Source organism: Excalfactoria chinensis, chromosome 1, assembly GCF_039878825.1.
Source record: "Excalfactoria chinensis isolate bCotChi1 chromosome 1, bCotChi1.hap2, whole genome shotgun sequence".
Classification (NCBI taxonomy): domain Eukaryota; kingdom Metazoa; phylum Chordata; class Aves; order Galliformes; family Phasianidae; genus Excalfactoria; species Excalfactoria chinensis.
This window is the reverse complement of record NC_092825.1, coordinates 47,055,087-47,071,413: the sequence shown is the minus strand read 5'-3', so window position 1 is coordinate 47,071,413 and position 16,327 is coordinate 47,055,087. Positions and strand designations below refer to the sequence as shown.

At 41.9% G+C, this 16,327-nt stretch overlaps 1 protein-coding gene across 1 annotated transcript in view; it reads left to right on the top strand.

Moving 5' to 3' along the window:
• EP300 (E1A binding protein p300) overlaps window positions 1-16,049 on the top strand; it is a 56,312-nt gene extending 40,263 nt beyond the window's left edge. The window contains exons 20-31 of the mRNA XM_072333092.1: window positions 929-1,009; window positions 2,535-2,591; window positions 3,992-4,069; window positions 4,845-4,912; window positions 6,130-6,280; window positions 6,631-6,777; window positions 7,165-7,278; window positions 9,023-9,188; window positions 9,475-9,639; window positions 11,232-11,393; window positions 11,720-12,001; window positions 13,267-16,049. Of these exons, the coding sequence (XP_072189193.1) occupies window positions 929-1,009; window positions 2,535-2,591; window positions 3,992-4,069; window positions 4,845-4,912; window positions 6,130-6,280; window positions 6,631-6,777; window positions 7,165-7,278; window positions 9,023-9,188; window positions 9,475-9,639; window positions 11,232-11,393; window positions 11,720-12,001; window positions 13,267-15,504 (3,709 nt within the window). The 3' untranslated portion in view covers window positions 15,505-16,049. The remainder of the gene's footprint in view (window positions 1-928; window positions 1,010-2,534; window positions 2,592-3,991; window positions 4,070-4,844; window positions 4,913-6,129; window positions 6,281-6,630; window positions 6,778-7,164; window positions 7,279-9,022; window positions 9,189-9,474; window positions 9,640-11,231; window positions 11,394-11,719; window positions 12,002-13,266) is intronic.
• Window positions 16,050-16,327: the final 278 nt, after the last annotated feature.

The following is a 16,327-nucleotide window of genomic DNA, read 5'->3' as shown; positions in this document are numbered from 1 at the left end:
AAATGTTTGAGGACTGGGATAGAATCTTGAATCAAGCAAATTTTGTGTTTGTTTTTTTTTAAATGTAAATGAAATCCTTTTCTGTGATGCTTATTGTACTGGTACCTGGACTATTCTGGGCTATGGAAGAATTGTGTCAGTGCAGAGCACTTTGTATGCAGCTAAAATTAGGTATTCTTGTTAATGTGGAGTTTGACAGTTTGATAACAAGTGTCTGAAAGATTTTTAGGACTGATTTTATTAGAAATGTCTGATATTTAACTTCCCTTCCCAATGAGAGAAAATCCTGCAGCCTTTCAGCATTCGTACATTAAGATGGAAGATTGCCTTTCTTCCATTGATGCCCTGCAGATCTTCCTGCCACCAGAACAGCTATGCTGATACACAGATCAGAGTGGCGGTTCTTCCTTGTTTCTGTTCTTTCCACTTTCTCATTTTAATTCTTTGCTGTACTTGGCATGGATTATTAAAATGAAGAGGGTATGGATATGCTAAAAAGAAAAACTCTTTTAATTTGCTTTAATCATTTGCTGCTCGAGTACCCATTTGAGAGATACAATGCTAATCTGTGCTTTGCCTTGGCTTTCTGCTTTGTGTTGTCTTGTCCTGCTTCTCTGTTTTTGTTTTTGTCCTGCAACCCCACGTTTCTGTGTTCGTGTGTGTATTTTTCTCCTTCGTGCTTGTCATTGTCTGCATTTGGTTTTGATTGCACAAAAAAAAACCCCACACAAACAAAACAAACAAAAACCAACTAAACTTAATGCGGGGCCTATAAATCTGGATCCTTGAATATCCTTGTCGCCATTGATGACCTGCTCTCTGCTCCTGTCCTTTCCTTGGCCTGCTGTGATTGGTGGCTCCATTGCTTGGCTTGGGCTGTGTTGTGTGGATGGAGCAGTTCATCCAAATATGGCCTTCTTGCTGACAGGTATCATTTCTGTGAGAAGTGCTTCAACGAAATCCAAGGGGAGAGCGTTTCTCTGGGAGATGACCCTTCACAACCTCAAACGTGAGTCACTTATGTTTGCTTGGGCTTCGCATTCATAAGCTGCAACGTGGTCTAAAGTGCCTTCTCAAAGGGAAGGAGTTCAGTTTTAGGTAACCCCCTAACCCCCTCATTTCTTAGGTCAGGGCAGAGAAGGCAAGATATTCTTTGGAAAAGCCTGGGCTTGTCCTCTAGATTTCTTTTTTAATGTTTGGTCTGATTGAACTGTAGCAAAGAGAAATCACAGCTATCCCGCTAGAGGGGAAAGAGTAGAATCGCTATTTTTCTGAATAAAATGTGAAAGTACTTGATTGGAGAAAAATAACCATGCCTACTGGCAGGTAGGTAGGTAGGTGACAGGCATAGTCTGAAATAGTTGAATGTACCATTCTGCTTATAGACTGGGTGTGCTATTAAACGTGTATTCAACTTCAGATTGCTTTTCATCTAAATCAGAAGCAGAAAACATCTTTTTGCTGTTCAAGTATTTTGGTGTTGGAGTTCCACCTGCTTATGAGGAATGCTGTGCAGTTGTTAAGCAGATAATGGTAAAAGGCTGTGGATGGATTTACTTGCCTTTTCAATGGTAGTAGCAAATTGTTGGGACAGTCTTCCATTCCACTGTACCCTCTCTTTATACCTCCTCCAGAGATCTTGAAACAGACATTTGCAAGACTAAGGAAGCCCTTGAGGGAAAGATGAGCACCAAGCAATTACTGTGAAGGTTTTGTGCTGTACAGTAATGCTCTTTTTTGAGGGAGGACATCGCAGGAACCATGGTTTATAAGTTAATAAGCTTGAGAAATTCTACAGGTGGCAGTATTCAGAATAAACACTGACAAAAGGATGGGAAGGTTAATGCTAGTTGCATTGGATCTCTGTCACTACTTCCCAGGGAGAGAGGTACTGATCACCTCGTGCTATTACACAGCACCCTTTTTCAGAGGTCTAAGTGTTCATATATGATGGCTCTGGACTACTTTGAAGCAGGCTGGTGTCAAACAATACCTAGGACCTCACTGTCAAAAAGTGGGCTTACTAGTCCAGCAAATGATACAGGGAATGTAGAGCTGAAGTGTAGAGTGGCTTTGTTGGGGCTGCGGAGTTTGGAAACTGGAAATTCTCCTTTGAAATTAACATATGAGGAAGGCAAGGCTACGGAAGAATCTGAAATCAGGATAACTTTTCTCAATAATGAAAGATAATTGACATTCTCTGTCTTCAGAATATCAGGGGCATATCAAATGGTTCTTTAACAGTTATACACTGATACAACTGGTCCGAAAATTGAATCAGCAAGTTACCATTTACTTTGGCAAACTGAACAAGAGAGGTCACAGTCTGTTATCTCATCAGGAAGAATTTTTTTTTCATGGACAGAGACAAGGATGGCGCACACTTTGTCCATCACTTCATAAAATACCCTTCCTTGTAGTGCCAATGAATGTTTATATTAAAAACAAATCTGCTTTTGTCATGGTGTGTGGTATGACATGAATATATGTCTTTTGTTAAAACTGAGCTTTATTGCCTGTTTTTTCTTCCACAGCACGATAAACAAAGAACAGTTTTCAAAAAGGAAAAACGATACACTGGATCCTGAGCTGTAAGTAATTCTATCTCATTCTGAATGATCCTCATTGCATCACAATTCCTTTGTAAAAGACGTAATACTCATTTACTTACCAGCTTTGTTTTTCATCATCTTCCAATTTTCATGAAGCTCTGTTCGTTAGCCAGTAGGGGCTGCTAACTAACAGCAGTGTATCTGGCATTCTGTCCTGAGAACCCAAATTGCAACAGCTATCCTTACAAAAAAATGTAAAATCACATGTATGGCCTGAAATTAGTGCATTTTGTTGTCCTATGTGTAGATCCAACAAAAGGAGGAATGCAGGTAACTTGCTTTGAAACCCTGTTGCAACAAGCGCTTAGGTCTCAGAACTGATTGAGGTCATTTGGCAATAGCTGCTTTTGGGGCTCTGCTGTAGTACAGGGAAAAGATCTGTTAAATCTGGTTCTTCTGCACGCTCTAGAAGCAGAAGTGTAGGCATTTGATAAAGATGGTGGTGACTCAGCTGCTTTTCTTTGTTTTCCTGATTATTTTTTTTTTAAGCCACTTTATGCTCCTTCATTATACACCTATGCTGCAATTCTGAAAAGTGCTGTCTTCTTTCTCAAATGAATGAGCAAAAAGGAAGCGTATTCTTCCCACACTATCTTTCTATGAGGGTGTAAGGGTCAGCCAATTCTTCTATTTTGCAAGGGCTGTGGGAAGAAGAGAATAGTAACTTGATTCATAACTCGTCTTTCCCTTTGTTATAGTGGAGATGCAGCCCAACACTAAAATACAAGCCTAAATGCTCTGTGCTCTGCATAAACAACAACTATTCATTCTAAGTCTGACTTACAAATGGATGTGTTCAGAAGGAGTCAGATTGTCCTGATATGTGAAACAACTTTAGGTATTTAGGAAAACTACGTTCGCTGACTTCTGTAAAGTGAACTGTATAACTCTTAGCTCAGAGTTGTCACTGAATATCTTCCAGAATTGCTACCATTTCCCTCTTTCCCACTTTTCTGTAGTAGACCTGCAGTGTTCCTCAGGCTTCAGGCATAGTGGGGTCACTAATACACAACTGTTTCTCCTGGTTCCTCACTTCTGACACAGTGAATGAGTTGTCATCTTTTTTATAGCAACAAGCAGTTTACAGGTCTGATCCTTAGAAGGGCTCCTTTTTAAAAAACGAGTGAGGTGGATGGAGGTAAAGGAAGCAAACGGTAATAATGTGTCCCTGCATAGACTTGAGCTGACAGTTTCTTAGTTTATTTTGGAGACTGTTCTCAGCATGGACATGCTTTCTGATATGGAGTCTCAGGAGCCTAAATGCTAGAACTAGAACAGTGTTCTAGAAACACTGGAAATAGAACAGTGTTCTATTAAAACAATGGAAAATACAAAAGCAATTAATGGTACTACTAACCTCGATTCCTTTCTTTTTACAGATTTGTTGAATGTATAGAGTGTGGAAGAAAAATGCACCAGATCTGTGTTCTTCACAATGAGATAATCTGGCCTTCTGGGTGAGGAATTTCTCTTACTTGACTGTAAAATAGATTTGCTAGAATTAGTCCATGTTTAAAAGTGTCTGATTAAAAACCCTATCCAACCAAAAAGTGGCAACTCGCCTGAAAAACTTAGAGAACACGTAAGGTAACCTGGAATTCAGAAATTGTGTTTTACTGTTACATGTGAAGTTGTTTCAAATGTTCCCATGTATAGAGGAGAGTCTTTCAACCTTGTTTACATTTAAAGATAGTTTTAGTTCCTGTAATGATTTCCTACCAATCTATTTTCTGTACAACTCAGATTGCTTTGTCATTTTCAAATTCGGTAACCACTAAAGAATTTAAGATGAATTCGCTTTTTTTGGCCTCAGCAATCTGATTAAATCTGAAAAAACAATCTAGTCATCTTTGAACCAGGCTTTTGCTTTACATAATTTGGTACCTCATCTTCATCAAAGACAACAGTTTGAGACTGTTTTTTCTGGGAATACTTTAACTTAACATTGTCAGATCTGCCAGAGAAAACCCTTTTTCCTGAGTTGAAGTCTGCAGGTGGTGGTGGTGGGGTAGCTGACAGCAGCTGCTCCCCCTAATGTTTAGCAACTCTACTGCAGCTATGAAACGGGCTATTTCTGCTGGCGCTATTCTCTCTGCAGTCTTTTAGCTCAAATGTCAGTTAAAGTATTTTCCAGACCTTATCTGATGAAAGATTTTGCTTACAGTCATAAGATGCTAAGGGATTTATGGTCTGATTTGGGGTGTTCTTCACATTCTCTTATTTCTGCTTCAGCTTTGTCTGCGACGGCTGCCTAAAGAAAACAGGACGAACCAGGAAAGAGAACAAATTCTCAGCTAAAAGTAAGTTTACGATACTCACACCACAAATCTTCCATTTAAGAATTGGGAAGATATGTATTGTGTGCTCATTTTGCATTTATTTCAGTCTCTTGAGTTTGATGGTGTATACATTTGGTCAGCTCTGACCAAGAGTTCTGTGATGAGAATGTTTGCATTCCCAGGTGCCCCCTCCCAAAAAAAAAAGCTAGAAAATCAGTATGTTTGAATAGAGATTCAGCCATAAGTATAACTAGTGTTATGCAGTTACTTTTAAAGGAGATGCTTTGGAAAGGGGGGGGGGGGGTTCTTTCCAACTCTGTAAATTGTCTTGAAACGTGAGGTAGGCTGAGAAGTGTACAATTCTGTCAAATACCCTGTTCTCTTTGATTGTTCTCATTAAATAGAAAGTGAAGAACTCCAAGGTTTCAAGTCTGTGTCTTTTTACCAAAACTTGCTGTTTTCACTGAGGACATTGGAATGATGCAAGGATTATTTTATGGATGGTTACCTGTTAAGTTCTGTTTCTAGCAATCTGCGTGTGTTACATGCTTAGCATAGCGATGCTTTTGCTGGAAGGTGTTAAATTGTAAAATGAGAGAGCTTAATTAACAGGCATGTAACCCTAAAAGAAGTAGTGAACAGCAGTGAGACAAACCCCGTTACACCACAAGTCTTAAGCTCCCTCTTAACTTCAGGTTTTGTCAGTTACCTCTATGCTTGTTTTTCTGTCCCAGTTTTGGTTGGGGGGGAAAAAAAACAAAACACCAATCTCTGAACAAACTACATTATTTGCAGACAGTCATATTTAGTAGATATTTATCAACATAGATTTTGGTAACTGGAGAGGCTAAGCTGGCAAGTATGGAAGATTTTACTTCTATGTCTGCTCTTGAAGCTACATCTGAGAGTAATGTTTTGTAGTCCAGTTACAGTAATTAAAAGCTTTTTTTCAGGAAGAACCTTAATTGCAATTGACTTTTAAGAGAAAATAGGAACTGGGTTGAAACACAATCTTTCTTTGTTTGAATGATGTCTAAACCACAGGCATGTCTGTAGGTTAATGGCAGTTCATCTCTATCTAAAAGTAGTAATGTTTACAGATGATGGTTTAATTTATAGAAGCATAGTGCAGTGATTGATTTGCTTTTCATATGGCATTTGAATAGAGAAATCACACCATCGCATTTGGACAGTTGTATTTTGTATGTATTTAGAACTGATTTTTATTTTTTCTGCAGGGTTACCGGCTACAAGACTTGGTACCTTCTTAGAGAACAGAGTCAATGATTTCCTAAAGCGGCAGAATCACCCAGAGGCAGGAGAGGTTACAGTTAGGGTGGTACATGCATCTGACAAAACTGTTGAAGTAAAGCCAGGAATGAAAGCAAGGTATGTTCTGTCCATTTCCAGTTTTGGTTCCTTTTGAGGAAGAGGTGGGGGAAGGTGGGAAGCCATTTGATGCTATCACTCTATCACTTAGAAAGGATAAAGACTGTTGAGTTCAAAAACCCACTACTGATCAATTCTTGCCAAACAGGTGTTACAGGAATTTCCATTGTTTATCATATCTTCTTTTTCGTAGCAAAAAGTAGATGCATTTGTATTTCAGTGGTCTGTAAGCGTTCAAGTGTAAAATTACACAAAAATTACACTTGGAGTAGTCCACATTGTTGCTTTTACAAACTGATATATGTTCTCTAATATGTGAGTGTATTTGATGCCCTGTTTTTACTCTGCAGATTTGTAGACAGTGGAGAGATGGCTGAGTCTTTCCCCTATCGAACAAAAGCGCTTTTTGCCTTTGAGGAGATTGATGGTGTAGACTTGTGCTTCTTTGGGATGCATGTGCAGGAGTATGGCTCAGACTGTCCCCCACCCAATCAAAGGTGAGTAGCTGTCTGATAACTGATTTTATTTTGGTAGCCTTTCAGTTGTGTGAAACTTGCTCTAAAATCTTTGATGTTATTGTTATTTCCATTAGCATCTAAAAACACAACAGCTTCTGGAAGAAATATTTCAGAATCATTTTTTACTGGAAATGCTGGCTGGCAGACAGTGCTGACTTCAGGATCACTTGTCAATATTCTGAGAGGAGGGATTGGATGGTTCTAGACAGAGGAGGCTAGTATATCAACAGCTGGTTTCTAGAAGTAGATTAGGATTAGACCTTTTGAAGGCTGTTGTACTGGAGATCCTTCAAATATATAAAGCATGAAAAAATGTAGTACTAGCTTAAAATCTGTTTCTGATCATGTCCCCCTTGTTTTTTCTAGGCGAGTGTATATATCTTACCTTGACAGTGTTCATTTCTTCCGCCCAAAATGCTTGAGGACTGCTGTCTATCATGAAATCCTAATTGGATATCTAGAATATGTCAAGAAATTAGGGTAAGTAGTTTTTCTTTTTAATGTTTCCTTCTGTGTAAATTTGTGTTCCACAGCTCTCACTGCAAGTTACTACCACTTATTATGCAGAATATGGTGCCAAATATCATACTGTGTGACAGAGTAAATAGGTAATACCTGTGTACAGGTGAGAAAGGGAGAAGACAAAAAGGAGATTAACAGGCGTTTCAGGAGAGGCTTGATTCTCACATACTTTAGGTAAATAAATAGTTTCTGTATTGATGTTAAACTTCCTTAAATCTAAGTAGGAAAATTAACCTTCCTGTCTGGGTTGTAAAGTTCTGCTGGCCTTGTTGATTGAGTACAGTACTTGGGAAATGCCACTGCTTCAATTGGGTCATTCCTTTGGGTCGGCAAGTTCTTACCCATGGTTGTTTGTGTGGAGAGAGGTAAGTTTCTTCAGTCTGCACTGATTAATTCCCACAGTTGTGCAAGGCTGCTAAGAAATCTCTTGCAGAAAGAGTAGTTCAAATTATGAAAAGCTGAGAAGTTCGAAGAGGGGGAGGAAATTATACACAGGACAGTGCAAAAGAATAGAAAATACTTGAAGCAGTACAAAAGAGAATACAGAACAAGTGAAATAAGAAAGGTGAAAATGATCGTGACTACTCAAGTAGAAAAGGCAGTAAGATAAACATCAATCTATTGTCAAAGGTATCTGGTATCATTTGGCAGAGTTATTCATGAAGAAATTTTGGAGGATGAGTTGCATGAGAAAAATTGGGAGTCAGAATGGAGGAGGGTGATACTGTGCTGTTTTCAGTACAGCGCGGAGAAACGATGAATATGTGAATTTTTAAGGCATACTTTAGACTTTTCTTTACCGCCTTTTCTTCTATATTTCTGACCTGGGGATCTGTAAAACTGCTGCTTGGAGCTCAAGCCTTGGTTTTATTTAATGCTGCTCTCTGTGGAATGGGTAACATCAGGTTCTCATTTTGGGAAAACAATATTGGTCACGCAATATCATCTCTCCCTTCTCAGGCAGAAGGAATGACAACTGGCTGCAGTTCCTGGGGTTTGGGTAGGGTTCTGCAGGGCTGTTTCTCAACACACCAAGGATGGTTATTTTTTCTCTAACTTGAGATCTGATCATTCCTCTCATGGGAGTTATTACTTAAAAACTAATAGAGAAGGACTGTGAATGAGGAAGTGATCTTCATGGTATTTCATTTTCTGCAGCTGCTACTATCTGGATGTCATTTGTCTTCGTAGTACTTGTGTTTATATATCCAGTAGCTTGGGTTGACAGTGACTATTTTTTATATTCCCAGATATAATTGTGAAACCTTTTAAAACAGGTCTTCAAGGTTTAACAACAACAAAAAAATCTACAGTAGAATAATGAATTGTACAAGTATTTGCATTTTTTAAATGTTCCTAAGAAACAAATGATTGTGCTGTCTCCGTCTTTCTCATTAGTTATCAGGTGGCACTTGCAGGTCTACTTTAGGCTTAGATTTTTACCTTGACTAGAAAGTGTGAGTGCTTTGTGATTTATTCTGCATATAGTGCTGAATTTCCAGAAGTCAGTGAAAAGATGCAAGTGTTGTCTATGTGAATTAAGCTGGAATGAACACTAGAATTAAATCTTTGAGAGCTATTATTATCCATCTGTTAATGTCAGCCAACTTTGTGGTGGCTCCATCTCGTGGCAGAGAGGAAAGCAAGCTCTATTAATAACTATCAGAGCCAACATGTGCTGTTTTTTATCTAATGATGCTAGGTATACTACTGGACATATCTGGGCATGCCCACCTAGTGAAGGAGATGACTACATTTTCCATTGCCATCCTCCTGACCAAAAGATACCCAAACCCAAACGACTGCAAGAGTGGTACAAAAAGATGCTGGACAAATCTGTGTCAGAGCGCATTGTTCACGACTACAAGGTTTGTTGGGTGACTGTGTTGGAGGCTGATTTTGAGCAGCCTTGTCTTGGTTTCTTCCTTGCCTACGTATTGTCTGATTCTGAAGTTGTGCTATATTGGTTTATGGGATTTGATCTCTAACATTTGAGGAATTTTCTGTAAATGATGCAGTGTTAAATCTGCACTTAGACTGTGCTCTTACAAACTTAATTCAGGTTTATTGGTGCCTTTTTAAATCATTTGTTGAAAAGCTTACCTTTACTCAGTTCAATTGTTATAGTGGTAACCTGGTGTGTTACTTTTTCAGGATATTTTTAAGCAGGCAACAGAAGACCGTTTGACGAGTGCAAAAGAGCTACCTTACTTTGAAGGGGACTTCTGGCCAAATGTTCTGGAGGAGAGTATTAAGGAACTTGAGCAAGAGGAGGAAGAACGGAAGAGAGAAGAGAACACTAGTAATGAAAGCACAGATGTAAGAATTCTTCTGTTATTTCGTGACCTAATGCAAAAGTTGTGATTTCCTGTTACTAATTGAAGCAGAAAAAGGGCCGAGGCTCTTCATTTAGCTGGCTTTTTTATGTTTTGCTCTAATATAAAGCTCAAATTTGTGTTTTGTAAGTTAAAGCTGTTAAAATACCTACTATGTATTAGCAGTGGATGTTCATGTGGTTGTAAACCTAATCAATCAGCAAAACTTTAAAATGAAACAGCTGCTAGTTGAGTGTTTTGTTGCTGAAGTTCAGCTGTTATCAGTGTCTGTGCTCCAACCTTGGCCTGGATAGGAAACCTTTTCCTTTCACTTTTCAACAGCGACTCTTTTCTTACTAGCCTGGATGTTACAGTAATGATGGTAGCAGAATACCAGATAAAGGCAGCTCTGATGTAGTAATTTACTCAGCACAGGGTTTGGGGTGTTTAGTTTTATTTTGCTTTTTTCCATTAAAAGGCTTTCGGGTATCAAAGATTAAAACTCAAAATAAGACTGAGTTGTTGTAGGGCTACTCAGACTACAGCATTTTCTTGTCAATGTCTTGTTTGTGCCATTTTCTTTCTGGAGAGCATACAACAAATGTGCTTTCACATTGAACTGGGAACAAAAAGAGTTTTGCCTCCTCACAAACAAATTTGAAAATGAATAGATGCAGAATTTATGTCCTTGATCTTCTGAGCTTTCATGGAATAGGTGATGAACTGAGGGTGAAGTTAGTAGTCTTGCCCACACAGTAGTACTTTCTAGTTAGCTCTGAACACTGCTGCTTCCTCATCATATTCAAATTTTGTTCTGGTTTAGAGCTGTCATCTAGAAGATTTCTGCATCAAAAAAAGTTAATGTTACAACTAGAATTTGTAGTTCTCCTTTGCTGTCCTTGCAGCATCTTCTGAAAGGCTTTTGAGTTAGCTTAAGTTTATGAGCCATCTGGGAGATAGGAAACTTAAAACCAAATTTGCATTAACTAACATTAACTAAGTTAGTTAAAGGTTTGTTTTGTTTAACTGCTGCACCTTCCTATCATATCCTCATACTAGAAATTACATTACTAGGGCTTTTTGGACTGGGAAAACTGTATGTTAAAATCAGTTTGATATAATCTAGTTCAAAAAACAACTGTTGGACAGAAGGCTGTAACAAACTAAATCTAGGTTTAGTAAGTCTGTCTTACTTCTGGTTAGTGCGGTATCAGTTGTGCTTTTCAGTTATTTTTAGTTTTGAATTGCATTAAGAGCCATTTGCGGAACACATTGGTAATTATCCAGGAGATTCTTCGGTGTTCAACTATCACAGGCAAATGGGTTTCAGTAAATATCATTTAGCGTTCTTTATCCCTTATAATTCCCAAACATTTATGCTTTTAGTGTTCCCGGAACCATGTGTTGCTGATCTTGTTATCTTCTAGAGTAATTCCAATTGAATTAATTTAATCTTTCAGGGGACCCCAATAAGTGTCTTCGGAGTAAATTCCTGTGAAGTGTGTTTAGTCCTGCTACTAGAGAAGGTGTGAAAGTAATAAAATACCGTGTGGTGTGATGCAGATACCTGACATAAAATGCTTTTTAAATTGTCAGGTGAGCAAAGGAGACAGCAAAAATGCCAAAAAGAAAAACAATAAGAAGACGAGCAAGAACAAGAGCAGTTTGAGTCGTGGCAATAAGAAGAAGCCTGGCATGCCGAATGTGTCCAATGACCTTTCCCAAAAGCTGTATGCTACTATGGAGAAACACAAAGAGGTGAGAGCTGATAGAATGAGAAGTACTGTACTAAAATAGACAGTGTTCAAAACCTTGGTCCTTCCAACAGAACTGTGTAGAGATCATACAGGTTTGATTGGGGAGTTGGGTGGTACACTAAAGCACCAGGAAGTGAGGGCATTCTTTGCTATAAAGAAGGTAAACCAACATGCAGTGCAATGAGAAGTTTTTAAGGACTGGGAAACTTCAAACACACTACTGCAGCAGCACATCACGCAAGTGTGAGTGACTAGTTTGTACGCCCTAGTTTGAACAAAAAAGTCTTGTTGAGTGCTGGCATTAATTGTTTTTACTTCAATTCTCAGGTTTTCTTTGTCATCCGTCTCATTGCTGGCCCTGCAGCCAACTCCCTTCCCCCCATCGTTGAGCCTGACCCACTCATTCCGTGCGACCTGATGGATGGGCGCGATGCTTTCCTCACCCTTGCTAGAGACAAGCACCTGGAGTTCTCCTCACTACGAAGGGCTCAGTGGTCAACCATGTGCATGCTCGTGGAGCTGCATACGCAGAGCCAAGACCGCTTTGTTTACACGTGCAATGAGTGCAAGCATCATGTGGAGACCAGATGGCACTGCACTGTGTGTGAGGTACGCTTGGTGAAGTTTTCCCTACTTGCGTCCCTGTATTCCTGTGCCCAGAGTGCTTTGCAACTAATTTCTCAGTGTTATCTTAGAAAAAAGATCTGCGCAGCTCACCTTCTGGCACCTTCTTCTGAGGAAAGAAGGATGTTTTTTCTTATCAGACAGTACCACTGACTGGCTACTCAGTGAAATTTTTGTCCCCTACTTTCAAGCTGTTGAGGACCAAAGTAGCAGAATTGCATTTCCTGTAAATCATTTAAGGTGTTGCTGCTTAAGCAGTTGGAAACAGTAGTGATGGCTTGGACTGTAACTGTTGATTGTTCTGAAGAGCAATGTGTTCGTTCTTCTTCCAGACTGTGGTGCTGCAGTGTTTCTGTAAACAGGGCTCTCCATCAGTTTTCTGATACAGAGGTTTTGCTATGCTACAGAACAGATTTCTGTACATGGGTGATTGTTCTGTTGTCACTCTATAGTAGCAAACAGCATACTTGTTCTCAGAACTGTCTGCAATACCAGTGTTTGAAGACTGAGCCCAGTGACCTGTTCCCAGAAGTTGGAAGAACCTTGAATCTGGCTTGCAACTTAATTTTTTAGCCTGCTGGAAGTAAATGATTGCCTGGGATTTGGTTCTGAAAAGTTCTGATTTAAGTTTTTATATTCTCATTTCAAAGTAGTTATTGGGAAACAAATTCTGCATTTCCATATGATCAATGAATCCCTTGAATAACTCGGATCATCTAAATAAATGGAGCTTAAGTTCTTGCTGTTGCTTTCACAGACTGTAGGTGCTATTCTATTCTTCTATCATCACACTTTTGGGTTCAACTCACCTGACAACCCAGCTTTCATTCTTCCTTCTTTGAAAATTGGGTAAGAGTGGCAGGAAAGGTACCCCCTTCTTTTGAAAAAGCAGCATACAGCAGCAGTTTGATCCTTGCCACTCTCCTCCTTTTTTAAATCAGGAAAGAAAGGGATTTTTTCAGCCTGGCTGAATCGCATGTGACTTACCAACTCAGAGCAAACTAGTTATTCAAGATACACATATTTGTGTAAATATCAGACACCTTTACACACCCACACGCTTTCCCTGGCTATAGTTTCAATTTATTCCTCTCTGCTACCTCAGCATAGCCTGAGAGACTGAATTTTTCCCCCAAGCATCAATTTGCCTGAAACATTCTGGGAGTAATGTGCTGAGATGGCACGACATCATTCGCTTATTGCATGGAGTTACAGGAGCTCTGATAACTTTACCTTTGTTGTCTTTTCAGGATTACGACCTGTGCATCACCTGCTATAACACTAAAAATCATGACCATAAGATGGAGAAATTAGGCCTCGGTCTAGATGATGAGAGCAACAACCAGCAGACTGCAACCACCCAGAGCCCAGGTGACTCCCGCCGCCTGAGCATCCAGCGCTGCATCCAGTCCCTGGTCCACGCCTGCCAGTGCCGTAACGCCAACTGCTCGCTGCCATCCTGCCAGAAGATGAAACGGGTTGTCCAACACACCAAAGGCTGCAAACGCAAAACCAACGGAGGGTGCCCCATCTGCAAGCAACTCATTGCTCTTTGCTGCTACCATGCAAAGCACTGCCAGGAGAACAAGTGCCCAGTGCCCTTCTGCCTCAACATCAAACACAAGCTTCGTCAACAGCAGCTTCAGCACCGCCTGCAACAGGCTCAGATGCTCCGAAGGAGGATGGCAAGTATGCAGCGGACCGGTGTGGTGGGCCAGCAGCAGGGGTTGCCCTCACCAACGCCAGCCACCCCGACGACTCCAACTGGCCAGCAACCCACAACGCCACAAACTCCCCAGCCCCAGCCTCCACCCCAGCCTGCCTCGCAGCCTCAGCCTGCGCCTCCCAACAGCATGCCGCCCTACAGCATGCCGAGAACTCAGCCCCCCAGCGCTGTGTCCCAGGGCAAGGCGGGCGGCCAGGTGACTCCTCCAACTCCGCCCCAGCCGCCCCAGCCACCGGTTCAGGGTCCTCCTCCAGCAGCGGTGGAAATGGCCATGCAGATCCAGAGGGCGGCAGAGACCCAACGACAGATGGCACAGGTTCAGATTTTCCAAAGGCCGATTCAGCACCAGATGCCCCAGATGCCGCCCATGGGAATGAATCCTCCACAGATAGCCAGAGGTCCTGGTGGCCACATAGACCAAGGAATGGGGCCGGCAGGGATCCAGCAGCAGCCGCCTTGGGTGCAGGGTGGCTTGCCTCAAGCTCAATTGCAGCCGGGGATGCAGAGGCCATCCATGATGTCAGTAGCCCAGCCAGGTCAGCCGATGAATATGGCGCCTCAGCCAGGAATGGGCCAGGTACCTGGCGCTGCTCAGCCAAAACAGCCACCCCTGCCCCAGGCGGCCTTACAGAACCTACTGCGGACACTCAGGTCTCCCAGCTCACCCATGCAGCAGCAGCAGGTGCTTAACATCCTTCACTCCAATCCTCAGCTGCTGGCTGCGTTCATCAAGCAGCGAGCCGCCAAGTACGCGGGGTCCCAGAACCCCCAGGGGATGCCTGGTCAGCCTGGCATGCCCCAGGGCCAGCCGGGGCTCCAACCGCAGCAGGCCATGCAGGGGCAGCAGGGAGGGGTGCACCCCAACGCAGCCATGCAGAACATGAACCCCATGCAGGGCGGGGTGCAGAGGCCCAGCATGCCACAGCAGCAGCAGCCGCAGCAGCAGCCGCAGCAAGCCATGGCTGGGATGAATCCTCAGGCACAGCAGATGAATATGAATCACTCGGGGATGGCTCCTCAGTTCCGAGACCTCCTGATGCGACGGCACCAGATAATGGAGCAGCAGCGCCAGCAGCAGCAGCAAGGAGTGGGACCGGCATTGGGGCCAGGGATGGCCAACCACAACCAGTTCCAGCAGCCCCAGGGCGTTGGGTATCCGCAGCAGCAACAGCAGCAGCAGCAGCAGCAACGGATGCAGCATCACATGCAGCAGATGCAGCAAGGAAACATGGGACAGATAAGCCAGCTTCCCCAGGCCATGAGTGCAGAGGCGGGAGCCAGTCTGCAGCAGGCTTTCCAGCAGAGGCTGCTCCAGCAGCAGATGGGGTCCCCGGCTCAGCCCAATCCTATGAGCCCCCAGCAGCACATGCTGCCCAACCAGGCCCAGTCCCCACACCTACAGGGTCAGCAGCTCCCTTCATCGCTCACCAATCAAGTGCGCTCTCCGCAGCCCGTACCCTCGCCACGGCCCCAGTCCCAGCCCCCCCATTCCAGCCCATCTCCCCGTATGCAGCCTCAGCCTTCTCCGCACCACGTCTCCCCGCAGACCAGCTCCCCACATCCAGGACTGGTAGCTGCCCAGGCTAACCCCATGGATCAAGGGCACTTTGCCAGCCCGGACCAGAGTGCAATGCTTTCCCAGCTTGCTAGCAATCCTGGTATGGCAGGCCTCCATGGTACAAGCGCCACGGAACTGGGGCTCAGCTCTGAAAACTCAGACTTGAATTCAAATCTTTCACAGAGTACACTAGACATACACTAGACACGTTGTAGCATTTTGGGAGCAAAAAAATAAAATAAAATAAAAAGAAGAAAAAAAGACAAAAAAAAGAAAGAAAAAAAACTTATTTTCTCAAGACTTTTTGTACTGAAGACGAATTTTTTTGAATCTTTCTTAGCTAAAAAAAAACAACATTTTTCCCTGGACACATCTGAACTCTGCAGCAGTAGTTTGTGGTTTTCAAAGCAAACCAACAACGAACCTGAGGGACAGTAGAGTACAAAGAATATATTTTTGTTATGGCTGGAATCACAACCAGTCTTTTTTTTTGTTGTTGTTGTTCTTGGTTGTTGTTGTTGTTTATTTTTTTTCCCCTCGTGTGCGTTGGGGAGGTTTGGGGGGGGATAGAGGGTGAGCTTCTGCCTGTTGGCCAAAGGCTGCCCTACTCATTGCCTCCAATAGGTTTTATTTTTATTTTTTATTATTTTTTTTTCTTTTTTAAATTAATGAAAATATGTAATATTGATAGTTATTATTTACTGAGGCAGATGATAAACATTTTCCCTGTTCTGGTTTTTTCTTCGTGTCACCGCAAAAAAAAAAAAAAGAAAAGATGCAACAATGAGGAATAAAAAGAAAACCAACACAAAACGACATCAGAATCAAACCACCAGAGGAGAAACTTTTCCTAAAGCCGGAGGACAAAAGGGGTTAATGTTGCTTTAAGAATACATTACATATATAAATATATATATATAAAAGTAAATACCGATCTTTTCCTCTTTGGTTGGGAAAATACGTCAATTCTTTGAGAGAGAGAGAGAAAGAGAGAGAGAAAAAAATGTACAAATAGTAAATAAGTCAG